This window comes from Chinchilla lanigera, unplaced genomic scaffold, assembly GCF_000276665.1.
Source record: "Chinchilla lanigera isolate Chin_1 unplaced genomic scaffold, ChiLan1.0 scaffold00011, whole genome shotgun sequence".
NCBI lineage: Eukaryota > Metazoa > Chordata > Mammalia > Rodentia > Chinchillidae > Chinchilla > Chinchilla lanigera.
Genome location: NW_004955412.1, coordinates 13,443,827 through 13,471,296, shown reverse-complemented (window position 1 = coordinate 13,471,296; position 27,470 = coordinate 13,443,827). Strand labels below are relative to the sequence as shown.

General features: G+C 50.2%; 2 protein-coding genes across 9 annotated transcripts in view; one reads left to right on the top strand and one right to left on the bottom strand.

Moving 5' to 3' along the window:
* Positions 1–13,219, top strand: part of Ppp2r1b (protein phosphatase 2, regulatory subunit A, beta) — a gene marked incomplete at its 5' end in the record, with an annotated part of 36,506 nt that extends 23,287 nt beyond the window's left edge. Inside the window, 3 exon segments of one of the 8 annotated variants that reach the window (XM_013511038.1) lie at positions 3,680–3,801; positions 12,226–12,306; positions 13,068–13,214. In XM_013511038.1, coding sequence (XP_013366492.1) covers positions 3,680–3,801; positions 12,226–12,306; positions 13,068–13,172 — 308 coding nt within the window. 8 annotated transcript variants of the gene reach the window in all.
* Position 13,220: 1 nt separating this feature from the next.
* Sik2 (salt-inducible kinase 2) overlaps positions 13,221–27,470 on the bottom strand; it is a gene marked incomplete at its 5' end in the record, with an annotated part of 116,045 nt that continues 101,795 nt past the window's right edge. The window contains 7 exon segments of the mRNA XM_005378076.2: positions 13,221–13,845; positions 15,866–16,477; positions 17,176–17,267; positions 17,924–18,034; positions 18,710–18,873; positions 19,023–19,307; positions 20,186–20,414. Of these exon segments, the coding sequence (XP_005378133.1) occupies positions 13,764–13,845; positions 15,866–16,477; positions 17,176–17,267; positions 17,924–18,034; positions 18,710–18,873; positions 19,023–19,307; positions 20,186–20,414 (1,575 nt within the window). The 3' untranslated portion in view covers positions 13,221–13,763.

Here is a 27,470-nt window from a genome sequence, read left to right as displayed (position 1 = left end):
AAAAAAAAAAAAAAAAAAGTGCTTCGATATCGTGTGGATTTCCTATTCTTTACCTGGCTCTGCTTCCAGCAGTGCTAACATTTGTCATTGCTGCCTTATGCAGTAGTTTTTCAAATTGAAGTTTCATTGCTAATTTTTTGGTGTGGGTAATACTGGAATCTTACTTAAAATACTTGGTTTTCTGCTTTTACAGTAGAGTCTCATTAATGTCTTCTGAATTTTAAGGTGCTGGATTAAGCCAAAGGGTTTGCGCTGAAGCAAATTAGTAGTATGTATGGAATGCTGAACTGAAAAGTTCCAATGCTCTCCTTAGAAAGCACCCATTTACCTGTTGACATGGTAGTTACCAGTCACTCTTCAATTGTATCACATGCTGACCATGAAGATGTATGTCTAAGGGGTTGTTGTACCTTTTTAATGAACTTCGTATACTTTTTGTCCTGGAAATATATACATTTGTATTTCGTGGAGAATTTAAATATTTTTTTTCCAGTAAGTTTATGTACGTTTCATGTCATCAAACTCATTTTGTCTTTAATGACTTTTTTTTTCGTCTTTTTTGAGACAGGGTTTCGCTGTGTGGTTCAGGCTAGCCTTGAACTCAAATTGTGTAGCCCAGACTGACTTGAACTTGCAACAGTCCTCCTGCCTCAACCGCCCAAGTGCTGGGATTGCAGGTGTTTTTGGTTTTATTTTTTGTTTTCTTAAGACAGGTTTCTTCTGTGTAGTTCAGGGTGGTCTTGAAGTCAGTGTGTAGCCCAGATTGGCCTCGAATTTGTGGCTGTCCTCCTGCCTTGAAGTGCTGATATTACAGGTGTGTGCCACCATGCCCGGCTCTGATGACTTTTAGTTAATGTGGTTTTACTGCATTTTTCTCTCATTGCATCTTGCTGTGTAGTTTGGTGTTTCCACTTTGGTTTTTGAGTTGTTGATTTTATTCACAAGTCCTTTTAAATCTCGTAAGCCCCGTTCTGTTTTGTGAAGACCCAAAGACTCCTGTAAAACTTTGTATGTTAAACAGTTGCATAAAACCAAGTTTCCTAAATACTTTGAAGTTGTCCTTCTATCTTAGAAAACAGGAGAGGAATTTTAAATCAAAAATTTTCTTCCTGTACTTTTCCCCCCCTTCGTATATTTTAAACTGCCAGATTACCTTATACTGTTTGTTTTATGATGTCTTAGGTTAAGAATTAAGTATTTTCATAAGCAGAAATCTTTCCTACATTCTCATTTTAATATTCTAAACTATTCCGCTGTAAACAGTTTTAGTTTTATGACTTTTTTTTTTTAATTACCCAGAGGTTATGTCCTCTTCTAGAATTTCATATTTGAGACACTGTTGCCTTGATCCTTGAAAGAAATTTGCCCTGGAACCATTGCTTTATTTGGTTGGAAATGCCATTGGTTTGGGGATAGACTTAAAATTTTCTGTGTTCACTGTTAGGGAGCCCAGTGTTTACCTTCTGGGCCATAGAGCCCAGCAGGGCTGCTGTTTCTTTCAGTGACCCTTTTAGAGACTGCTTTTTTTTTTTTTTTTTTTTTTTAACTTAAACTATAGGAAATCTCTTTTGTTATTGTTACAGAAGAATTGTTCTTTAGTTCATAACCATTTTTTCTGCATATTCGTTTTTGATTTTGTTTTGAAATATGGGCTCACTGTGTTGCCAGTCTGGTCTCAAACACTTGAACTCAGGTAATTAATTTTTTCTTTTTAGCCTTTCAAATGCTGTATGGTATGCCAGCCTACATGGCCACAGATTAGTTTTCCTTGTTTTTTTTTTTTTTTTCCTCAGTACTGTGGATTGAACCCAGGGCTTTAATGCTGAGCTACACTCCCAGCTTTTTTTTTTTTTTTGAGACAAGGTGTCAGTAAGTTGCCCAGAATGGGCTTAAACTTGCATTCCTTCTGCCTCAGCTTCCCACAGTGCTGGGGTTACAGGTGTGTACCACCACACCTCCCCAAGTTTTACCTGTCTTGATTTCACTAAAGCACAAGCTTCAGAATGTCTTGAGTGTGAAGATTTCTGTTTTGCTTTGTCATCTGTACTTTCAGCGCCTGGTTCAGTGTCAGGCACTCACTGAGTTGTGTTTCTGAAACCTGCCGCCTTGTGTTGTGTGCATGGAACAAAGCCATCAGGTACCAGACTCCCCTCGGTGTCATTGACACAAATTAAAGATTTTTCTTTTCTTAGGAAACAGACTTTATGTGGCTCTTCTCCAGCCCCTCAGCTCAGGGAATAATTCCTTTCAGAGTTGTCTGATTGCCTCAAACATACATTGCTATTGTTTTTTTATCCTAGGCAGCTTATATCCGTTGTTTGGTTTATTAGGAAAGTGAAGCCAAGACATACAGTGTATGCCAATAAAAATGTCTTCAACAGTAATGGAATTCACCTAGTGTTTCTTTCTGTAATTTGTGCGGGTTTTAAACCTCATAGACTTAAGAGACCAGATCTTGTTTCTCTGTGCTGCCAAGGAGATACAAACCCAAAGACGAGTCTTGCCTTATATTCATCTGGTATCAAATGAGGCCTTGGTGAAATACAGGACACCCTTCATCTCACGGAAATACCACAGTTTGACTACTCTGGCTCAGCCTGGAGGCTTCTTTGCTGGACAGCTTGTTCTCGCTCAGCAGAAGCAGCAGTCTGACCTTTGCATTGTCTTGCTCAAGCATCCAAGATGCTTGCACAGGGCCGGGGATGTAGCTCGGTGGAGCGCGTCTTCCTGACAAGTGGAAGGTCCCAAGTCCGATTCCCAATGGGAAAAAAACATCAGGACGCTCACACAGACCTCCATGGGGAACGGGCGTGTCATTTCTGCCCCTGTGGGTGCTTGCTGCAGTGTTGTCCATTTATTAACTGCTGTATTGTCACTGAGCTGAAAGGTAGTTCAGTACTTTTCTGTAGAATTACATTGGTTCTATCCTCCCAGGGATGGCAAGGAAGGGTGGTCAGACAAATTGGATGCTTGTCCCTTGCTCTTCCTTTTTTCTTAAATTCCTTAGACACCTTTCTCTTTCTTTTCATAGTCTTAAAGCCTGGATATGAAAGTGTAGAGGAGCAGACCCTAGGAGCTAGAGGTGTTCTTGGTTAACAGATGATGTGATTGTCAAGTTCGGTGATTATTTCCCATTGGCTCTCCAGTGTTTGGTTCCCATCCAGTTCCGTGCTCCTCTCCTCCAGTCCCTCCCATGTCTCCAGTCCACTTCCATACCTAGAATAGTTTCACTATTCCCCATTTGCCTCCACAGGGCTGCTGTTCCAGGAAATTACATAACGTTCAGTTGAGATGGAAATCTGGAGGATGAAGAGTATAATTACTCATTGGGTGGAAACGCCAAGTCCTACTTTATCCAGAATAGTTTTCTTAAACTGATATCATCAGTTCTCAAAGGAGCTGGGTGTTCAGTTTGTTCTGGGCTCTGTAGGCTGTCAGTGACCAATATTTGGGGGATACTGAAGCTGGCTCCCTAAGGCACATGTGGGAGCCCTTTTGAGGACTCCTTAAGGCAAGGCATCTTTAGTCAAGTCCTGGGGTTTGCTGGCTTTGTAGGACCCATGCCCTGGTAGGTTGCTGGGCTCCCATCCCAGTGGACATCCTAATGGAAGCACAGGGGGTGCTGAGAGGGACATGCCCTGGTCAGAGACAGTCACAACGCTGCTGTGTGTATCTCCAGTGGTGGCACAGAGGCTGAGGAAGCTAGATTTCCCTGTGAAGGACAGTGAAGAGCCCTGCACCTCGGGGCCTGACAAGAACCACTTTCTGAGACCTGGAATGGCTGGAGAGGACACAGGGAAGGTAAGAGCCACAGAAATCGGGCCAGTGCTGAGGGCAGCCAGTGTGGCCTGGTGTCATAGGAAGTGGTAGCAAGATGGCAGAGGTAACACTTTCTACTCTGTCCAGGGAAGACAGCTGGTTTTATGAGCTGGGAGAGTAAGCTTTTAAAGCCTCTTCTGTTTTGCTTCCTTTGTGCTGAGAATGCTTGATGGGGTGGGTCGGGGGTGTAGCTCAGTGGCATAAGCACTTGCCTGGCAAGCCTGAGGTCATGAGTTCGATTCCTGGTACCAAGATAAATACATACTTACGAACGTACATACATACATGCTTGGTGGGGTGGTAGTGGGGCCCGCTGTCCATAGCTCCATCCCTAAACCTGAGGTCTGTCAAGGCTCCTCTCTCCCCTGTCGGGCGCCCATGGAGAGGACTAAGGGGCTGATTATAGTGAAGAGTCACTTGTGGAAAGGGTTGTTTCCAGTTTGTGTCCTCTGAAAAAGTTATTTGCTACAGTCCCTGTTAGTCATTTCTTTCAGATAAAATTCTCGTCTGCAGTTCCTTGTGCCAATCAATATTTCATAAGCCCCATTTGATGCCACTGCATGAAAAGGGAATAAAAGTTCCAGTTCAGCGGAGTTGTTGGCCACGCCCCAAGGCCGTTCAGTAGAAGGGCATTTTATGACTTAGAAGTACATTCAGAATAGGAGCGCTGAGGGGATTGGTCGTCTGGTGTGGACATCAGGCTACATTCAGTTTATTGGGAAAAATTCGGCAGTCTCATGATGAACATTTGAACATAAAGTTTGTCTTTAGCCAGGCCGCAAGGTGCACACCTCTGTCTCGTCCCAACTACTGAGGAGGCACGAGGACCACAAGTTCAGAGTCAGCTTGGGCCTCCTAGACTCTGTCTCAAAAAGGCTGGCGATGGAGCAGCGCAGTGGTAGAGTATGTCTCCTGCTTGTGGAAAGCTCTCAGGTGCTGAGCCCCAGCGCTGTAAATAAAATCCCCAAAAAGCTGGGGAAGGTGGTGGACGCCTCTAATCGCAGCACTTGGGAGGCTGAGGCAGGAGTTGTTTTGAGTTCAGGGCCAGCCTGAACTGCATAGTAAACCCTGTCTCACAAAGACCAAAAAATAAATAAATAAATAAATAATAATAAATAAAATAAAATCCCAGAAAATAACTACTTGACTTTGCTGTTCTGCAGGCCTTCAGCAGATAGTCTTGTTAGCTTGGAGTGTCTTGGATTGCTGTGGTGCTGCGTGCTGTGGTCCTTGGGCCTGTGCTGCCCGGCGCCTGTGGCTCAGGTGGCCCCAGGCCTTCTACAGTGGTCGCAAAGCAGGAGGAAGTGCTAGGTGACCGCGGCTCACTACCTAAGTGGCCCCTGGACAGCCTTTGGGTCTTTTTGTCTACTTGCTAGAACTTGGCTCTAGGGAAAAGACGTGGCTGAAGGAGTGAGAACGACTATATTTTAGGCCTGAACCCCAGGCTTAGGGAAAAAAGCACTTACATTTTCCTGCAAATTCAGGAGCGTCTGGCCATGCCGTGAAGCTCACAGTATCTGCCTGATCTGAGTACTGATCAGAGGCGCCTGCCAGGGCTGACTCAGTCGGCCTGAACCACCTCGCAGGCCGAGGACAGCACTAGCTGCCCTTCCTTGAGCCTCAGTGACTCTAGCACCTTGATCAAGTCTCACTGAGTGGTCGCAAGCCGGGAAGTAGGTGTTGTCATCTCTGTCAGGTGGTCCTGAACCAGCCGTGGTAGGCCTCTGAGGCTGCGGTTAGTTCATTCATCCCAGAAAAATCCCCTGCCCAGTGACTCAGGGAGCCTTCCCTGTATTTGTTTCACTTAAGGAAAATGACCAGAGGGTGAGATGGAAAAGGGAACTGGCTGTTGCCAGGCAGAGCCCTGTGTGTGAAGGGCCAGCAGCCAAGTGAGTGATCCAGGAAGTCATCCAATTGCAAATCAGAAACTGTTCTTAACTCCTCACAGTCTGTGGTGCACAGCAAGCTCGTTCATCTGGTGGGGTGAGTGTGGAGAGCCTGGGAACTGTCCTCCATTCTTGGTCAGCCTCAAGGCCCCGGGGGAGCTGTGCAACACTCAGAGCTGTGCCTGCTGTTCGGTTTGGGGGAGCACACCCGAAGGGTGAGAGCAAGTTCTTGGCGAAGGAGCTTCCTTGGTGCCATGGAGGTGGACGCTGGAAGCCTGCGGAGCCTCCTGTGCGCTGGATGACACATGTCCCCCTCCTGCAGGGTCTGCCGGGGAGCGGGGAGCCCAGGGCCACTTCCCACACACTGCCACCCCAGGTCAGCCGAGTTATTCGGGAAGGTCGGCAGGGCGCTCTCCGACAGCAGAGCTGTTGACAGGCTTGTCAGGCAAGGGTTAACGGGATTTGTTTATTGAATCACCAAGTAGCTGTCACATGATTTTAATCAAAACACCATTTCCCTGACAACAGTGATGTCAGTCTTGTTATTGCAGGAAGGAGCAGCTGTGAGGGACATTCAGTCTCCATGCAGAGCCCAGGTTTGGAGACTCAAGTGAAGCATCCATAAATAATGGTTGTAGGCACGGCTTGCAGTCTGCGCTACTCTTTAAGTCTGCACAATCTGTCCAGTATAGACACTGACCGGAAGCCGGTCCCTACACCCAGTCTCAGCTAAGACGGCACCTTCTGCACCGCTTGCTCCATCCACCCTTAGTTCCACTGCTTTTTCTTCCTTTTTCCTCTCTTTACTGTATTCCCCCAGACTCAGTTACTTGGACCTGTGGGGGGTATGTGGGGCCTTCTGGCATCTTTGGGACCCAAATCTACTTGCTGGTGAATGGGGCATTCTGGCTAGCATGAGGTACATCTTTCTGCTGCTCAGGAATAGTGGGGAGTAGGCGTGCCTAAGGGTGTCGAGGTCAGTTCTGAGGAGCTCAGCTGTGGATCTCTGAAAGGAGGAGCACAAGGGTCTGCCTTGGCCAGAGGATTAATGCTCTTCAACCCAAGACTATAGGAGGCCTGAGTCCAGAGGACCAAAGCGTTGGGATACTTGATCCCATCTCTGGAGGCCCTCCAGCTAAGGGACTTGATCTCAAAGGCCACAAAGAGGTCAGAAGTAGGCTGGTCACAGGGTCAGCTGGAGCGGTTCCCTTGGATGCCAATCACTCGTGCATACTTTCTCACAGCTGGGGGGTTTGGAGACTGGGGCGCTATCTGCACAGAAGACTCCCAGGTGTCCTAACCCCTCTCCACTCAAGAGCTTGACCTGAAAATTTGGGTGCAAAAGGCCTTTCATATAGGACATAGAATCGCATGGAAAATCTTACGTTTGTTGTGTTTATGGCTGGTGCTGCCCAGAACTCATCTCTGAAAATTCAGAAATCCTGGAGCAAAGTTCTTAACCTGGAGCAGGCGTTCAGAATAAAGCAGCCACCTTTCAGTGTGTGAGGAGAGCATTCCCGGGCATAGTTTTTAGTCTAGTGTGAGGTGGACACCGTGCCACGGGGGGCTCTTGGGTCCTCCGGGCACTTACGTACTCGAGGGCAGCACATGCCAGGCTGTGTTGAGCCTTACCACAAACCTGGCAGTGTCAGCCAGTCAGTTTCCCGAGTCACTTGGAATGGGCCTTTACGGTGATTTGCCTGATGAGCGGCAGGGCTGGCGGTGTTACCCGGGCGGGAACCCTGCTCAGAGGTTCTGCGCTGCCTCCTGGCTGCCTTGGCAGGGAGCGGGTAGGCACCGCTGCCTGGAGTGCCTCGTGCCTTGCCGGCCGTGCGGCTGCCCTGCCTGCGCTGGGGCGCGAGGCCCTATTAGCTTGGCTTCTTGCCCAGCCTTCGTCCCTGGGACCCACCTGCCTGCTCTTTTGACCCTCACTTTGCTGGTACAAGGGCTCCTTGCCAAACAGAGCTTCTCTGGCGACCTCAGCAGTTCAGTGGTGCCGGACTGAAGAACGGTGATACTGAGCGTGGGGTCCTTTGCCTTGTGCACTGAGGAAAGACGCAGGGTTTCTCAGTTCAGTGGTGTCCTCCCCCTCACGTCTCGGTGGGCAGCCTGGGTCACAGTTCTCACTCGGGCCTTCTTTTGGGCTTCTCAGGCTCCATTATTCCATATTTGAGGAATGGCGAGGAGGAAGATTGAGTCAGAAACTTCAAAGCTCTCCGAGGAGAGATGACTCAGTTCTCCCTTCAGGAGGCTGCGTCCCTAATGCCTCACTTTCTTTGGGCCCAAGTTTTCTGGCCTTTCTGCCCCGCCAGCTCCGCTTGGCTCCCCGGGAAGTCCGCTCCTGATGTGCACCACCAGCTCCCCCTACCCCCACCCCCGCCACCTCTCAGGACCTTGCTTGTTTTACCCAGGCTTGGAAACTCTCCTTGCCAATGTCAGGCCTGTCGGATTCGTCACCCTTGGAAAGCCCCGTAGACACACAAAGGGGGGCATTGCCGCAGCCGAGGCATGAGCAGCTGTAGGTGCAGAGGAATCCAGCCTCCGTGGTGTGCTGGGTTATCACCAGCGGAAGTCTCCCTAGAAACAGCAGTGGCTGGGAACACAGCAAGCTCCCTATTCTGCCTGACCTCAGGCTTGTCCTGATTGGCAGTCCTACTTCATAACTGGTGGAGGTCGGTGTGCCAGTGATGGCTTCATGCCTCACGTGAGGGTCCAGCTCCTTCGGTTCAGTCAGGCCCACGTCTGTTTCCTCACGGACACTGCCCTGTGTATTCTGCGCACGGTATTCCGTCCTTCCATAGCTCCTGAGCCTTTAGCTCAGGAGCCAAAGTGAGAGAGCAGAGCTGTGTTGTCATCAGCCCCAGGGTGGGGCAGCTGTGGTCTGCGCAGGTAACATTTCCTTTTGTTTTGTTTTGTTTTTTTCACCTGGTACCAGGAATCGAACTCACGAGCTTGCGCTTGCCAGGCAGGCGCTTTGCTGCTGAGCTAGATCCCCAGCCCCCAGGTAACATTTCCTTTATCACACTCGAGAGTGCACAAAGCCCAGGACTGCCTCCATGGTGTTGGGCTCCTCTACCTGGATCCACCAGGGGAGAGATGAGAACTCCCTGTACACAGAAGGGTCCCTGTAAGACCTGAAACTCCAAAGCGTGAAGGCTAAGTCAGGAGCTCTTCACCTCTGTCCCTGGGTGGCCGCTGGGATGCAGGAACCCACCCTTTTCTGGAGACTGTGCTCATGTATGTCTGTGAGGGGGTGGGAAGAGTCTAGAGGTGTTTCAGCACATCCGACGGACCTGTGATCGCAAACGAGGGCTGCAGAGGAGGCGGGAGCAGCTCACCAAGAGCACAGCTTCGGTGCGTTCACCCGGGGCCTGGCTCACTGACGGACACTAGAAGCGTGGGCATTGCGGGCTCCTTCTGTTCCTGACCCCTCCCAGCCCCCAGAGCTCTCGCTCTCGAAGGCCACAGAAGTGAAGGATGTGCCGAGAAGCGTGTTAGGACCCGACTGGCTGCTGAGCTGCCAGCTGGTGCCCACCGGCAAGTCTGTTATGTTGCCTCTACGCTGACCCACTGGGGTGGATTTTGGCAACATATGTAAAATGATGGCGAGATTTGGGGGGAAGACTGAAGTTTGTAAACATAGTTAATGGGGGAAAAAAGAAGGCACCTCAGTGCTAATGAATTCTCAAGTAGCCCTGGGTTCGGGCCGCACGGCAGCAGAACAGGCGCCGTGAGTGACGCTGCAGTGCTGCAGTTCAGAATCGCAAGCAGCTCCTCTCCCAGCCTGGCACAGCCAGCCCAGATGCAGCCTGCGGGAGCGCTCCAGGCCCACGCGTGGCCAGTTTCTTAGCTTGGGCAGTCTCAGTTCCGTAGCACAGGCTGGTGGGAATGGTCTGAGCAAAACTAAATCTCAGTAGAACTCGCTGCCAGGAAGTAGGATTTAATCCTGCCCTTATACTCGGGGTCTGGCACTACCACGAGTCCAGAATGAATAACAGCTTGGCAAACAGATTCCCCAGCACCCTGAGGGCTTTGGAGTTGGGTCTCAAAGGATGCCTGTCCCTGTGAGGAGTCCATGGTGTGTGTGTGTCTTGGTCTCGTGTGCGCACGCATCCAGTGTCTTTGGCAGACCCCAGAGAAGAGGTGACATCCTAAGTGGCAGTGTCGTTAGCTGGCCTTTCTGACAGCTAGAGCAACTCCTATCCCTGTCTCACCCTGGCCTGCAGCTTGCCTATTTTGGGGGAGCTGGACGTGATTCCTGCACAGCTTGCCTTCCTCCTGCTGTGGCACAAGGCCCCTGCCCAAACTACCTAGGCTGATGGGCTTTGCCCTGAGACTCTTAAGACCAAGGAGCATTAATTAAGCCCAGTGGGGCTCTATCCCTGTGCAGGCTGCGGTCAGCAGTGCTTCCGTCAGCGATCTGCAGCGGCTAACATGTACTCAGGTGATTCACAGCAAGGTATTATTTACCCTGCTGACGTCAATGAGAACATATTATCCACTGTCCTTTTCTGCTGCCTGAAATGAGCACCAGAGCTCAGAGAACACAGCCACCTTCCACATTTTAAAAATTCTATCCAGGGCCCAATGAGGTGGAGGCTCTGTCTCTTTAGCCTGACATTCATATCACCCAGACTTTTAGAAAACAAGTTGTTTTTATTTTAATTCAAGAGGGTTGGAAACATAAAAACAGTACATTTTCCTTGCAGAAAATTACCCCGTTTAAATTACCATTTGGTACAAAGATCATTTATTAAATTGCATTTTAGGCAATTTTCTAACATTGACAGGTTACACTTTGATTTTTTTTTTCCACATTGGAGCTATTATGATTTGCACTCAAAATACCAAAGCTATTGAACTCACCATTTTTTTCTTAGTAATTAAAAAAAAGCACACAGAAAAATAACTACAATTAATCTTATCAAAAGTAACTCACAGACCAAACATCCAGCAAGACCACTCTTCTCCCTTTAGAAATAAGCAAATAATCTTGCCCTTTCTACAAAGTGCAAATATCTCTGTCACTTTTTACTTCTCAAATTGCAGTCCCCAAAGAGAAGCCAGTCTCCTCTGCTTCCTTCCCCTCCAGAGATTTTGGTGAAGGCAGATTTACCATCAGTAATCAAGCTTACCCCTTGAATTTCTTTGAGCGAATCTTGGACAGATAGGCATCACTGCCAGCAGCAAGTCCCAATCATCTGTATTTGTTAATGTAACATTATTCCATCTGGGGTCATATTTTTCCAGGATGTTGTTTTGTGCTTCTATTTTTATCCCCCTCCCACCCTTCCGCCTACCCCCTTTGACTCTTAGAAGACAAAGCATTCAATAAAAGCATGTTAACTATTTTTTCTTTAATCCTAAACGTGTCTACTAAGCACTCCTGCTTGCTGGGACTTCACTGTAAGGAAATGTTATGCCCCGCCCCCCAGGATCAAGGCTGGGTCTGTGATTGATCTCTGAGCAGCCCCCTTCCTTGGGGTTGAATTTGTGGACTGACACTGGTGGCTGATGCTGGACTGTTCTGCCTCTTGGTGATCAAGGAGGATGCGTCTCTCCACCATACACCGCCCAAGGAAATGAGTGTAGTGCTTGGAAAATGTGGGCACCTTTAATGAGCCTAGACCGTGGCCGTTCACTGAGCACTGCCAGTCTGGAGTCGGGCCTCAGCCTTGGCCAGTGCAGGCTGCCTGGAAGGCTGCTGCTGAGACGGCGTCACGCTTACCCAGTGCTTGGCCGCCGTGGAGGCTTTCTTCCATCGCTGTTTGCCTAGAAGTGTCAGGTGCTACTGAGAGGAAAGAGGCTTCTCACAGCCTTAGAAACCAGTCAGCCCTAGTGTGTGGCCTGTGAGCTCTGTGACCTCAGATATGTCACCTATGCAATCCAAGAGCTTTGGTTTCCTCAGCTGTGAAAACCAAGGACCGCCCCCGCCTTCACAGACTTGCTGTGAGGCTGATAGGAGATTACTTGTGAAAGTGCCTGGCGAGTTAATGTAAAAGCAGAAGTTGCACTCCTTGTGGACGGGCAAGCTGAACAGTATTCGGGCAGGAACCCTCAAAACTATCACGGGCTGAGCCTGGGCAGCACCGCTGCCTGGCTCTCGGTCTGCAGTACTGCGTGCCTAAGTCTACCGGATGTGCTGAAATCTGCCTGCAAAGATGTGGAAGCGGATGGCGGCTCAACTAGGACGGCTGGGTGTCTTTACAGTGAGCCAGACCGCCTTAACTGGGGAAAAGTGATGAAGCTGTGAGGGGTACTGGGAAGTCAAGTGCAGGGGCAGTTGGTTCTGCCATCTCCAAGGGCAGTGGAAAGAGCTCTGTGTAAAAGGGATATATAAATTTTAAAGAATGTCTCTTGTCCAGTTTAGAAGCACAGACAGATGATACTGCTCTTGTTTTCCACAACTTTCTGAAGACAATCCCTGTAAAAAGTTTCCAGAAACAAAATAAGCAAAGCTCCCTGCCTGAACAGTGACTCCAACTCATTACCTTCTCCAGTTTTTACCTTCGATGTCTAGGCACAAAGAGACCGAGCGCCTTGGGTGGCTTCTGAGGAGACAGTAGAGGCAGCCCAGCCTCGGGGCACAAATCCAGCCCAGGTCAGTCCCAGCCGGAGGCCCCCCATGTCCCGGGACCGGTGCTGTCCGGTGGTCCTAGGACTTGTCTCTGGAGCAGTGACCTGTATATGAATTTTCTGTAACCCAGTGGGGAGCTTACGTGTCACTGTGGACACAGGTTTAATCCAGAGCAGAAAGGTTCTGATCACGTGTGTCCGGTAACGGGCCCTGCCCCGTGGGTGCAGAACCCGCACGGGAGGCACCTTGCCCCTGCCTCCCGTGCTGCACATCACATCACAGGCCGCTCCCACACGCGCACTGCTGGGACTCGGCCCGTCACCGGGAGCTGCTGCTTCCCGCCAGCTTTCGGATTCCGCCCCGTCACCTCGTCACTCTCCAGCTCAGACTTAGGGGTCCTTTCCCGGTTCTCACAGCCAGGCAGAGGGCCTCCTGAGCGTCCCTGCCTTAGGTACAGTGACCCCCCCAGTGCAGGGCAGGAGAGAGGCCACCAGGGTGCAGTTTAAACTCTTGGGAGTTCTTGATTTCTGAGGAGGCATTTTCTAGGAGGTACAATCTGACCAGGGAAGCTGTGCTCTGGTCAGCTCTACCAGCCCTTCAGTCCCAGCTCCGGTCCTCCTGGTGGGCCCTCTTGCTTCCCACTCAGGGTTCTGGAGGGCTGCTGGTGTGGGGACCGTCCACCGCCCTGTTCCCAAGGTGGCAAAAGGGCAGTACTCAGGGTAAAGGTGGGGTTGGAGCAGCTCTTGGGAAGGAACGCTGTGCTAAGTGCTTTATTTGCCTTACAGGGACCAGCATTTCAGTTGCGTGTCAATACTGGAGGCACATTTGCCCGGCTGGAAACTGCAGAACTAGTGCATTCCCCACAGCAAAGACCAACACCCCTGGATTAAAAAAAAAAAGCAAACATAAAAAATAAAAAAGTACCACACATATTGCACTTTTAGCCAAATGAAATTTTTACCTCATGTTCATCTCACCAAAGTCTCTTCAGAGGAGCCTAGCTGACAAGGTAATAAAGCTAATGATGATCATTCAGTAGTGTACACACTGCTGATATGGGAGAGACGGGCGAGTCAGTCAGTATTTTAAAGTAGCCTCTCACCAAAAGAGTGGTCCTAAGTTTTCTTAGTGTCACGTTAGCATTTGTGAAAACTGCTCAGAAGTCTCCAAGGGCCTCTCGTTAGTGAACGGAGCAACGGAGGCACACAGCAGACACCTGTCTGATCGAAGGAATCGGTCCTGCTCACCAGCATACACTTCCGGAAACACACACGGCTACGGAATTTATTGGTTTCTGCTTAAGTGAGAGAAGCAAACGGGAGCTTACAACAGAGGTTCCAGCCGGAAGGGTCGTCCTCTTCGCCAGGGGACGATCCACACCACGCTGTCCGGGATTCCCACCTCCTCTCTGGGGCCTCTGGCCTTCCAACAGCCTCTCCATCGTCCCTCACCTGTGGCCTGACTCCCGCCACCGCGCCTGTTCAGGTCTCCTGGGCTAGGCGCTCGTGGCCCTGCTTGGGGGGCAGGAGTTTCTGCCAGTCTGTCTCTGCCATTCCTCCAGTCCTGAAATGAATGGCCCCATTTTCAATCTAGAAGGTATTTTAACTTCAGCAACATTACAGCGCTTCTGTAGCATATTTTAGGAAAACATCCTCCTTCAGTCTAAACAAATCAAACCTTGTTTTATAACTGGCTTCTTTTGCAGAGACTTACAGATCTTAATGAAATGATCTCTTACATGATGTTTTTTCTATTTGAAAAAAATCATCCATCTTACGCACGAGGAGGAATAAGTGATCCATAAAAGGAATATAATTCATTCTTCCTGGATTTCCACTGTGTTATTAAATCACAACAATGATGCCCCCCACGACCCTTCCCTGCTGACACCCAGAGCCCGACTCCAAGCAGAGCCTCTGGGAAGCAGCCTGGCACGCACGGGAGGGGAGCCCAACGCCGAGGCAGCCTGGCCAGCCGCAAGCACTGCTCAAGCCCCGGCACTGGCAGGGCCTGGCCGGCTCTCAGACGTCCCCGCGTCCCTCGCCCGCTTGGGTGCCTGCCGGCTAAAGGGGAAAGGCAACTGAGAGGTGTCTAGACGCAGCATCAGTGTGGTTGCTCTCTTCTTTGTGCTTTAAGGAAGACACTTTGTGCTTAACGCATTCATCTGCTGATGGGACAAGCCACGCTAGAGGACAGAAATTAGTTTTTATAAATAATACTGCACTCGTAACACCTGCGTGTCACTGTCCCCAGAACAGTTACTCGTTACTTCTAGGTTCACGGTTAATTAGCCATAGCATCTGTTTTTCACTTACTTTGACAAATGAATTTTAGGGTTTTTTTCTAGTAATATAACAAACATGTTTGGCAGACGACCTGCTTACACGGTTAACACACCTGTGGTTCTCTCAATATTGCTATTAATACTTGAACATTTCATCCTAAGTCAGAACTGGAAGGAAATTAAGAATGCTGATTCCCACGTGGTGGAAAACAAACTGAAGTGACTTTGGATTTAGCACTGACATAAACGGAGAGCTGCTGGGTTTCCACAGAAAAGGAAGAATTACAGCGCCACGGGGGCAGGGGAAGGCACAGCACTACCGCTTCACGGGAGACACAGAAGTTCATTTCTGGGTCCTTAAAATTTCTAAGCCCTCTATGGAACTGGTCAAATACACAAAGCTCAGTAAACTGCTAGCAACGTGCAGTATGAAGGCAGAGGAGCTCCTACACGGGAGGGGGGCCAGGAGGCAGCCCCCGGAGACGGGCCGCCCCGCCCAGGCTCCGGCGCGGGAGGAGCACTGCCGGCCCAGTGTCCCGCCCCAGCCGCCACTGCGGTGGGTCTCCTGTCACAGCTACAGGTGACATCTTTGGCGCCCTGAGCACGTTCCCGGGCACCCGTGAAGAGGTGTCACCTGCCCCCAGAGAGGAAGCGGGTCTCGGGCGAGTACCAGCTGTTACCTAGTGGCCTCTGAAACAGCTCATGCTCTGCAGCTTTGTGACAGTCTCAAGGACAACCGGCATCAGCGGCACAGAACTCATGATTCAAAGACAAAGTACAACTTTATTTCCTGTGCATTAAATTTCATTACGTATTCCTGACTTGCCTTGAAGCAGTGCTGCTAATTTGCTTCAGTGAAAATACACTGCCTTTTTGTTTCTGCCGTGCATACATATCCGTACGCAGGGGCACACATCTGCCCGGCCCGCACCAAGCGCTCTCAGCAATGAGATGCTGTAATTCTACATTAACCTAGGTCTGGGTGTTGTCTTATAAAAACATTTGTTTCTGCCTCCCTGGAGAGCTCGCTCAGGTTGACCTAAGGGCAGGAGCTTCAGCCTGCAACTGTGTTCCAGCACTCCCTGCAGGAAACTCTGAGTGGGGCAGAGCCAGGAGGAGGAAGCACATCCACCCGGCGAGGCCCTCTGATTCCAGTTGGGTGACTCGATTTTTCCCCATTGGGGAGAAAGCAAGAAAACAGGCTTTAAGTTTAAAAGGCTGGAATACAAGTGGAAATATAGTCTGCCTTCCCTAGATTCACCTCCCTTCCTGTGCTGAGATTAATTCACCAGGACATACCCATTGTGTTGTGGATCCACAGCGTCTAGCATTTCACAATCAAAGAGTCCTGGTAACTCGGGGAGGGCTAGCGGGTCATAGCTGGAGGGGGCCTCCTGCAGTCCTGAGCTCCTGGCACAGTCCGGGCCTGTGAGACTGCTCTGCTGGGCTCCATCCACAGGGTACGGGCAGGGAGCGGGATAGTCTGGTGCAGAGGAAGCGGCACCTGGCAGCTCGCAAGTCTGATAGGAGAACTGTACGGGCGCGGGAGCAGCTCCTGGCTGTCGTGGTGGCGGCGGAGGGGGTGGGGGTGGAGGCTGCTGCTGCAGCTGTGTGGGCAGGGGAGGCGGTGCCCGGGGGCTGGGTGTGGAGGGCAGGGGCTGCAGCTGCATCTCCTCGTACTGGCTGAGGAAAGGGCTGTACTGCATCTGCTCGGGAGAAGGCTCGAGGACGGGGCTCAGGGGCTGGGGCAGGCCGAATGGCGGGGGCTGCTGAGACGAAGGTGGAGTCTCCTGGTGGGGAAGGGGCAGCTGCTGACTCGGTGCAGGATAGGAGCTCTCAGCTATCTGCATCTGATTGAAATACGCCTGCAGCTGGGACTGCTTCTGCAGGAAGAGTCGCTTCTGCTGGAGCCTACATTGGCAATACCAAAGGAGAACGTTGTAAATCTCAAGTAATGACAGTTTGAATGTAAATCCAATACCAGGTACCAGCTCCAGGCTGCCACGTCTCTCTTGCCCCTACCAGGTGTTGTGTTTCTGCAACCTAATTTCACTTTTGCCCTCTAACTCTCACTGACCCCTCCGTGCCGGGTGAGCACGAACGCGTTCTCTCTGCATTGCTGAGTCTGTCTCCCTGCCAAGGGAGAGGCTGACTTCTCGTCTGGTTTGGTCAGAGGGGCAATAATGCCTTGGCCTCCGTGGGGGTCTGCAGCGTGATGGATCAGGGTAAGTCTGCCTCGGCCCAGCTGTTTCAGTGAGGCTTGTGGGCACGGACAGGAGCAAGCAGGAGGCCTTCTGAGCAGTCTAGCCCACGTCATCTGCTCCCGGCCTGGCCAGTGACTTTCAAGGCTTAGGTCTTGTCATATCCCAGAGGACTAAGTGCAGGAAGAGAAGGAAGAAGCACATTTGGGGGCTGCTGTTGCCTGACATTCCGTCCTGCACGGATGCTGCAAGAGCCTCATTAGCAATCATGCTGGAAAACTTCAAATATTACGGCACATTCCCTACGTTCCCAGCTGAGGCAAACGCGAACGGGAGAGGACAACACACCCAGTGTTCTGAAGGGCTCGGTGAACGTAAGCAGCTCCACTGGCAGAGGACCCTTCTCACCTGTGTTCCTGCAGCTGCTGTTCCAGGCTCCGGGGCGGCTCTTTACAGTAAAGCGGACAGGTGTTCTGGGCCTTGGACAGAAGGCTAGGTTTCTGGAAGAGCAGAGCAATGATACCAACATAGTAAAATGTGTTGCCCACGCTCCCGTCTGAAGGGTGAATCCAGGGGTGGTCTCCAGAATCCACAAAGGGAGAAGTGACTGGAATTTCTCACCAAGACCCAGGAAGGACATCAGGTTAGCCGTCTAGGACAGCCTCAGTTCTGATCTACTTCTTTCTACCTCTAAAAGCCCTCTGGGACTGTGAGGTGAGAAAACCAGGCTTAAATCTTAATAGTGCTGGCCTCAGCGCATGCTCCAAGAATGGTTTATTCTCAATACTGCGCTGTGTCATTTCTCAAGATGCTCCTGCACTGCTGTAGATAGCTCAAGGTAACATTTTGCAGACTTAAGATTTTCATTTTCTTCACTTAAGAAGGATAAAGTTGGGCCCAAGGAAGCCAGGTCCCCCTTTCCTGCCCCTCTGTGGCATACCCTTCCCGAGGCCCACGGACCAGCCCTTCCCCAGTGCCAACGCGGAGCATAAAGTTGGTTCTGAACATATTTTGAGAAGTAAGTACAGAGTCAGATGACCTTGTCTAGAGAAGTAAAGCACTGCCCTAAGGAAACGCCATGAGACACAGCCTTCTGCTGGGAGCGGGGGAGATTCTGGATGGGCAAAGCGAGCTGGACGCACAGGAAGGGCCCTACCTGCAGCCTATGGGGCAGGTACTGAGCGTCCAGGCTTTGCCGCTGGGACAGCTGAGGATGCACGCTGCCGGAGAGGGTGGAGACACCTTCCTGCGCCTGAGGGACTTCCTCCTGAGGAGCAAGGGAGCAAAAACAATTTTCCAATTCTCCATGTGAGAAAGTTTCAATTCTTAGTCAGTTTAAGCTCCTTTGCTAATGACCAAGAGCAATGTCAACTCTATAGGACATAATATTAAGAGTTTTTACATAATTAGCAGAGGAAAGGTTAACTACTCTGTGGAGAATTTATACATGCATTATCTGGAGTCAACAGTTACCCAGAGTCAAGATCAGAAGGAAGGTTTGTGGTGTTACCAGGCCGGCCCCTTCATGTGAGCTTTGAATAGTATAAATCTCCTCGAAGCATGGAAAAGTCTCAACACTGATTGGCTAAACAGCAATGTTTATTGTATTTTTGCTATGAACAATCCACGTAATATTTAATAAAGTGATGCACATCAAAAGTGGGGTGAGGATGCTTCTCATGGGGGCGGGGCACCCACACAGTGGGCCCCGCGAGCCGACACTGGCTTGCACGTGTCTAAGCCTCCCGCTCGTACTGCGTGGGAGAGGTGTGGCCGGCCCGAGGGTCAGGACAGCGACAAGGGAAGCTTTCGGCTGTGGACCTTCCCAAAGCATGTGCTTGTCCAGGCCCGGAGGAAGTCCTCCAAGTGCAAAGCACTTGCTCTCTAGAGAAACTCACGCTTCACGCTCACAGAGCCACGCAGGAGGGCCCGGTGCACCCACCTGAGGGCAGCTGCTGGCGAGGTCTTGGAGCTGAGGGGAAGCGGACGCCAAGGCAGGGTCAGCTTCTGAGCCTATCTGTTCATACAGCAACTGCACTTTGTTCAACTCCAGAATGCCTTTGGTTCTAGCAAGATTCTGAAGATGCTGTCTAAATGCTACAATTCCTGAGAGGAAGTACAAAGGCCAGAGAGTAAGTACGACACGAGGGTTCAGTGATCACAGGTCCCCACCAACACGGCCACAAGCCCTTCCTCCTCCGCCCTCCCCCCGCCACGACATGAGAGTTTTAAAAGAGAGAGGAGAGCGCTTTTACCTTGGGTGAGGGAGGTATCTGACGCCCTGCGGCCTTCTCTGAAGCTCACTGGGGACCTGTTGTGCACCTCTCGCTTCTGGGAGCTCAGGGCCTGCATGGCTGGGTTGGCAGGTCTCAGGCTTACGAAGGGTGACGTCATGCGGGGCGAGGGCTGATTGGCCAACAAGATGTCCTTCAGGGAAGGGTTGTCCTCCAGGAAGTTCAGTTCCCTCTGAGCAGACCCCATGTCATACTCAGAGTCCACACTGTCGAGGGAGGGGTTGTCACTCATGGAGAAAATCTTCCCTGTAAGAGAAAACAAAACAGTGACCGCATCACCTTTGAACACAGGATACAAAGTAGAATGAACTACACTCTTGGTAACAGTGGTGCCCTTCATGTGCAGTTACAGCATCCTTTCAGGCGATGCACACCTGCAGTCCCAGCTACGTGAGCGGCTGAGGAAGGACTGCTCAAGCCCAGAGTTCAGACCAGCCTGGACAGTGCAGTGATATTCCGTCCCGACCGACCTCCCGCAAAGCCCCAAATCAAACACCTCATTTTCAGCGCTGGAGAAGTAGCTCAGTAGCAGAGAGCCTGCCTAGCATGTGCGAGGCCCTGGGTTCAATCCCTAACACAGGGAAAAACCAGAACCAGAATTACCTTCCCCCCCGCCTCAAAAAAAACACCACCGTTATCACATCCTTTTCCAGGTCAATTTAATACTCTTCAGTAGCAGTGGGGAAAACCCTCCAGAAACTGCACCCATGAGATGCAGTTTTTGGCTGTTTTGCTCCAAAAAAGCCAGAGCCTCCAAGGAAGCACGCTGCATCACAATGAATCCCCCCGACCGCCAGGGCGGGAGGAGGGGGCTGACTCAGAGACTTCATTTTCATCTCTGTTAGCCTGTTCAGTAAGATACAGACTGAATTCCAGGAACTGGTCAGTATCACCACTACGTCGTAGTCACTAGGGCATGAGATGATGCTGTCAAGAGTTTTTTAAAAGACAGGGTCTTGCTATGCAGTTCGGGCTGGCCTTGAACTCACTGTGTAGCCCAGGCTGGCCTTGAACTCACGGTGATTCTCCTGCCTCAGCCTCCCGAGTGCTGGGATTACAGGCGTGTGCCGCCACTCCTGGCTGATGCTGTGAAGAGTTAACCTGGCACCTCACCGATACCATACCTGCTCCTGGCACCACGACCAGCTGGTTGGTCACTTCTGACAGAGTGTGCCTTCTCTGCCCACTGCGTGTGGACTGGAAAGCCTCGAAGGCGTGACCGGCGTCGTCCTCCGCTTCTCCTTCCGTCTCCAGCCCTTCGTCGATGGAGGTCTCCATCACGTTGCTGGGCAGTGACTGGCATCCCTTCCTCACCAGGACAGGAGGCACCGGGTCAAGCAGACAGCCGTTGACCTGAAATGGCCCGGGTGTGAGATGACGCAGGGAGCTGCTGCTCTGCTAAGACGTTAGAAAAGCCCACCAAGCGTAAACCCCAGGACTTGTGGGAAATTAAAATTAAGTTCAGTACTGAAGATGTACATCTTCCTGTCTAATGGCAGCACACAGAAGCCAAGTGGGCTGCAGTCCTAGGAGACACGGCCCGTCAGGGCGCACGCGGCACTGCCACCCAGCTCGCCATGCGTCATCGCTACTACAATGGCATGTTTGGTGGTTAGCGGATGAACAGCGGTACGTGAGCTTGAGGCCTACCAGGTATTTTTTTTTTAAATAAGAGGAACGAAGACGGGGTAGGATGAAACTTTTTTTCTGCTTAAGGACATGGCTCATAGCTAAGAGCAAAGAGTAGTCACAGAATTCTTGAAATTTTCAACCGCAAAGCATACCAGAAGCTTCTAGACATACTTTTATGTTTATAATTTAAGTACTTGCCCATTTGATTTAGTCTTCAGTAGGCTTTGTGTGCGCTGAGGAATGGAAATTAAGAATTCTTCAAAGATGGACTGATACAAGAAGAGTTAAAAAAAATTCAAATGGCAAACAGCCAAAGCCTTCCACTATAGCATAACAAATGACTCACTGGGCCCAGATTCCAGCAGAGGTTAACAAGCCCCAGCGCGGCATTCCCTCTGCCCCAGCGCGCACATCAGCTACGGTTCCCGCCCACAGCGGTGAGCTCAGCACAGCTCCTGCGTGAGCACGGCCTGCGCAGGCCGCTGCCAAGCAAACCAACCGCCTAATGGCAGGCGGAACGCCACACAAAGGGAGTTGTGGTTTCGAGTTCTTCTGGCTGGTAAAAACTCCAAAGAGGAGGCAATTATTTAGCTCATTACCTTAACCATTCCCCCGGGGAAATCAATCCGTTTTCTCCCATGAATAGCTGCTCAGGAACAGCCAGCCTAGTACGCTCAGTTCTCAGCAGTGCGTTCACCTGAAATGCACTGCGAGGGCTATTGTTTCCTTTGGAAGCGGGAGCAGCTCATGTATGTGAGAGGTGACGTGGGACGCCCCGTGCCAGGCACAGGGGACTTTCCTCTCATGGCAAGCATCCCAACGCATGCAAGGCTCTTTATCTGGAGAGGGAAAGTTGGGTGACTCACATCTCTGTTTGCTCGGGGGCGGGGGTGCTCATTCTGTAAGAACTGTTCTGGGGCCCGAGCCATGACGCGGACAAGGCGGCTGATGCGCGGCAGGCCTTACAGCGAGGAGCAGCCACCGCCAAGAAGACTGGTGCGCGCCTTCCTTGCTGAAGAGAACCAGGCTGCCCCCATAGCACCAGAACACAAAAAACCGCAGCCGGGTGTGGTGGCGCCCACCTATAACTGCAGAAACTGGAGGCTGAGGCAGTAGGGTCACCGTGAGTGTGAGGCCAGCCTACACGACATAGTCAGTTCAAGGCCAGCCTGAACCAGAGTGAGACCCTGTCTCAAAAACCCAAAAATCCTGGCCACTGACTTGCACTTTCTCCTTAGTCCTTCCACGATAAATTCTGCCCTTCTGATATAGGAGACAGGGCATGGCAAAGCCGGCTGGAAGGGTAAGCGGGACCTGCCAATTACAAGACCCCAGGAAGATGTCAAATAACTCCCAGAGCCGTGTATGTGAGACATCTCGTGGGCTCCCATGAGATGTGGACGGCATGAAGGAGGCAGAGGCCCTGCGGAGCCCGCCACAGTGACTCCTCAAGGCAGCAGAGGGCCTGTCACCCCTCCGCCCTCTCTCGGCCCAAGTTCCTCTGCGGAGCGAGTTCTTCCCTCACCCCTTCACCCCTCACTTCAAATAAACGTTTGGTGCCGTCTCTGGCTGCTTTTGTCTAGTTTTTTGTTCTAGGCAAGAAGGACCCGACATACTTTTAACTGTCGAGCCATTTCTAAAGGAGCTACCCGACAACACTTTGACTGTACTTACTCAGTTTTTTTGCTGGAAAAATGGCTCAGAACTTATACTTCTAGGCTCCTCAACTATTACTACAACTTTCTAAAGACTAGGCAACGACAGTTTAGAAATGAATAAGCCAACAGAGAAAAGGATATTATGTACTAAGTATCTTCACAGCCTCCATCCAAACTTTAACAGATATTACAGATATTTCTTGTGGTGTAAACCACTATGCTAGTTCTTTTCGCCTTAAGAGGAAAACTACTTTCTCCGAATCACTGAAGACACAATGTCAGTCCCTCTGAATTTACCACTTACTTAAATTGTCACCTTATAAATTTAAGTCCTCATCCATCCTAGAAGAGATATTCTGTCTTTCATTTAAAAATGTTTGCTGGCCAGGCGTGGTGGCACATGCCTGTAATCCCAGCACTTGGGAGGCTGAGGCAGGAGGATCATTGTGAGTTCAAGGCCAGCCTGCACTACAGAGTGAGACCCTGTCTCAAAAAAAAAAAAAAAAAAAAAGAAAAAATGTTAAATGAATTCAATGTCATCCCGGTACAACAATGATCTGATTTTTTTCATTGATCTAACTTTTCTCCTGGGACAGCTAGAAGCCAATGCTATGTTTGATGATGAATAAGAAATCCCCCTGGGCTGGTCCCATGAACAGGTGAGAACACCTTCAGCCCTGAGTGAAGGTTTCCAGAGGCAGCCGGTCATCATTCCAGCTTCGTCGGTGAATTTACCCGGACACTTGCTGTAACAGGAGGCTACACTCAGCTCTGGGAGTTTACGACTGAAATACTGGGCTGATCTAGCTAGAGAGGTGTGACCTAAGCTGCCAGAAATAGGATCTTTTTGCTCTAGGAAATAAGCTAGGTTAATAAAAATTATATAATTTAAAAATACAATATAGGTGAAATGCAGTTTCAAATACACTGCTTTCGACTTTCCTTAATTAAAGCTCACTCACTTCTAAGAGACCTCATGTCGCACACACAGCACACGGTAGGAGTGAGACCTGCAGTGACGCCGGCACTCACTGAGCGAGCCCGGGCCGACCACAGCTTCCGGCGCGGAGACCGGCAGACCGCCGCGGACCTCGGACCTCGTCACAGTCCTTACCCGGCTGCTCACCGAGGGCCGGTCTGGGCCTCTGAGCGGTGGAGCTCTGACCCAACAGGATTAGAGCCCTTACAAGAAGAGATGCCAGGCGGCTTAAGTCCAACTGCTGCCTGGGCACAGAGAGAGGGCTACGTGAGGCCTTCAGACCCAGGGAGCCGGCGGCGTCAGGTCAATCAGCTGCAGCCTCGGCCTTGGCCTTCTCAGCCTGCAGAACCGCGGGAAATTTAACTTCTGTCATTCAAACTACGCAGCCTGTGGCCCTGTGCGAGGAAGGCAGGCCGCCTAGCAGGGCCAGCCGAGGCGCAGGCTCGGACAGCGAGCTAGAGGCTGGGGGCGCGCCTCCCCAGTCGGTGCCCCAGTGCCTAGCACAGCTGGCGCACACTGAACGAGCGCCACAGGCTGCACCCTCATCTCCGCATCGCTGACTGGTCATTTCAAACTTCTAGAAGCCTAGCTTCTCTCATTTGTGAAGTAGGATCCAAGTCTTTTAACTAATTATAGATTAAGTACTCTATAGGGCAGATCAGCTAATATATAGTGAAATATCAAAGCACCTTAACATTTGGTACTCAATACATTTCTACCCACAATGATTTCTTTTCTTCTTTTCTTTTGAGCTAGGGACAGGGTCTTTGTTTAGCCTGGCCTCGAACTCACGGCAATCCTACTGCCTCAGCCTCCTGAGTGCTGGGATTACAGGCGTGTGACATCCAGCATATTTCTTGAGCGAAGAGAATGTTTAATAATAAACATTTAAAAGTATGAGAATAAAACGGCAACCATTTTTTTGGTTTGAGACAGGATCTTGCTATAAGTTCACAGTGGCCTTGAACTCACTATGTAGTCAAGGGTGGCTTCAAACTCGGGGCGATCCTGCCTCCGTGCCCCAAGTGCTGCTGGGGTGACAGGCGCGCACCACCACGCCTGGCTCCTAACACTGCAACATCCTGAGGCCAACTGAACAAGCAGGTGAGGAAGCGAAGGCATGAGTAACATCAGTTCGAGAGATATATCTTAAAGAAATAGAAGTATAGGGCTGGGGATTTAGCTCAGCGGCAAAAGCGCCTGCCTGGCAAGCACAAGGTCGTGAGTTCGGTTCCCGGTACCGGAGAAAAACAAAACAAAACAAAAAAACAAAACAAAACAAAAGAAATAGAAGTATAGTAAAAATTTAGGTGAAAAGGATATTCACATTAAGTATATATAAGGATGAAACATGGGTACCTGGTGTTCAACAAGGGAGAAGAGTTAAATAAGGGGATGTCTAGTTCAATGTATCAGACAACCGTTACAGCTCATGCTGTCAGAGGTTTCATGACTCTGGGGAGAATGGTGGCGGTGGAAGGTTAGATAAGGGAGATACAGAACTACTTACGACCGAATACCGTTTTGTTTCAAAGTCCTCCTGCCTCCTGAGCACTCCTACGCCTATCCGCCTAGTCATCTACAGGACGTGAACACATCCTTATCTTTGGGTAATGACATTATGGATAAAGTTTTCCTTTATCCCTCCCTGGATTTTCATTCATGACTATGACAGGTTTTATTTTTCAATTAAAATAATAATTTGGATTAAAAATTTTAAATTTAGCGGTAAAACTGAAGGTGGGGAGCATAGCTCAGAGGTGGGGTGTGTATAGAAGGACTTGGGCTCAATCTCCAGCACCACTAGAAAGAAAGAAAAAGAAAAAGGGCCGGGGATGTAGCTCAGTGGCACAGCGCCTGCCTGGCAAGCGCAAGGTACTGAGTTTGATTCCTGGTACCAAAAAAAAAAAGAAGAAGAAGAAAGAAAGAAAATAACGATGAAATTTCTCCCTTAAAGTTTCAGAGGTAAACTCTATGACATTACTATGACATATTTCCTTTCAGGCCTCTCTTGTATATACTATCTTTATAATAAAAAGTTACTAGAGCTGCATGCCTATGTCTGGTGATCTGAGCAACTACTTTGAAGACACCAATATATAATGTAACAACTGCTGTTAATTTCCTATCACCTTGTTTTGAAATTATCGTTTTTATTGTTTTAGTTTTGACTTTGTGTTTGCTTTTTTTCTTTTTAAAATAAAATTTTAAAAAAGTTACTTGAGTGTAAGTAGGCATGAAAAACTTCTAGATTAATCTCTCAGCTCTCTTCTGCCATCAGCTATGAAAATGTTACCTTGGAAAATTCTCTTTATTGCAGTCTGTAATAAAATTTTAAGATGACGTGTGTGCGTGTGTGTGTGTGTGTGTGTGACAGAGAGAGAGAAATCCATTATTTACAAAGAACAACCACGGAAGGAGGATTTGCCTCTCAGGGTGTAAGCGTCTGCCCTCCCACACGGCCTGTGTGTCACCTGTGGGTCTCAGGTACCATCCAGACCCTCATTCTTACTCAGAAATGGGTGACTTTCTCAGAAAAGTGCTGTTTTAGAATATAAAAGTCCCAAACCAAAGTTCCAATCTTGATCCCCTGGCAGTTTTAAGAATGAACGACTTCCGGGCGGGAAGGAGAGGTAAACTGTGAGGACACAATACTCACCTGTGACGGAGAACACAACTGAACTCAGAAATACAGGCAGCAAGGAAACATCTTGGAAAAACGAATGCGTGGGGCCAGGGATATAGCCAGGGAAGCGCAAGGTCCTGAGTTCAATTCTCGGTACAAAAAAAACAAAACAAAAAAGAAAAGAAAAACGAATGCGTGTTCTGGTAACTGTGTGCGAGGCAGTGTGAACCAGAGGAGCTGCGCGTCAGTGGGCTCCCGTGTGCGCCTTTCTGTGAGCCCCAGGGAAAGAGGGCACACGGACAGGAGTTCCTGCCGACAGGGACGAAATGGTCCAGTGAGACCGTGGGTGTTCACCGCCTGGCGCGGTGTCGGGGTGGCACTGCCAGGGTGGGTGGCCAGTCCCAGCACGGCACTGCTCTTCCCGCAAATGCAAACATACCATCGAGCTACTGGCTGCATCGCGCACAGAATCTTTCATTTCCTGCCTGTGTCTTAGTTACTGTAACAATCACAAGCTTTAAAAATAGTTTGCCCTATATAATACAGCAGACAGCGCCCAATCTGTCTTGGGCCTGGTGCCCTCACATACGAGACTTTGGCAGACTGCATTTTAATTTTCTCGAGAGAATTAGATCTTCAAAATAAATGAATTGTGGTGCCTTTATTTATGTCTAAACTTCTGAGCAGGAATGTAACAGTGATCTGTAAGGTTATTTAACTGCTAAGTAACCACCAGCGGAGAAAACAGCCTGTCCACAGGAAGGGAGCTTGTCCCGGAGGGCCGGACGCTAACTACTCCTGCTCAGCAGCTCGGCTGGACACTTGCCGCGGGGCCGCCTGTCCGGCTGGGCTCCAGCTAGGCTCATGATTTAACTTCTGAGTCCTGCTGACCCCCAGAGGTCTGGTTTCACTGAAAATGAAACACCCTCTCCCAATCGGCTCGGTGCCAAATCTTGTTACAGGTTTGACTTCTCTTGAAACCCTGAAACCCTATCAGTTTTATCCCCGGTAGTCTCATGGCTACCGCGCCCTCCTCTAGCGTTTCGAGGCCCCTCTTCTCCTGGCCCACACCCTCTCCCGGGCGCTCGCTCTCCCGTCCCACTGCCCTTGCCCCAGCCTCCCTGCACCCCGTGCATGTGGCAAACCGCAGGGGCTGAATTTCGCAGCACAGCACACATACAGAGCGTCCCTGTGCAAACCTGCGGTCCCCTACTAGCCTAGCACTCGCCCGTCTTGAGTTGTTCCAGCCCGTGTTTAAACACGCACCCACGCTGAGGGCGCCAACCCCGGGAACAGCCGCAACCGCCCGACTTGCCATTCAAAGCCAACCTACCCGGCTCTGTTCCGCGCGGCTTCCCTTCACGTGCCCTTTACCGCAAACGAACAACCGCTCTGCTTTACGTGCCCCGAGAACTTCCTTCAGTTTGATTTTGCTCAGGGTTTTCTCGCCACTGAAGAGGTTTCCCTTGTTTCCAAGTACCTCAGTCTACCCGCTTCTGCATTCTCTGCTCTGA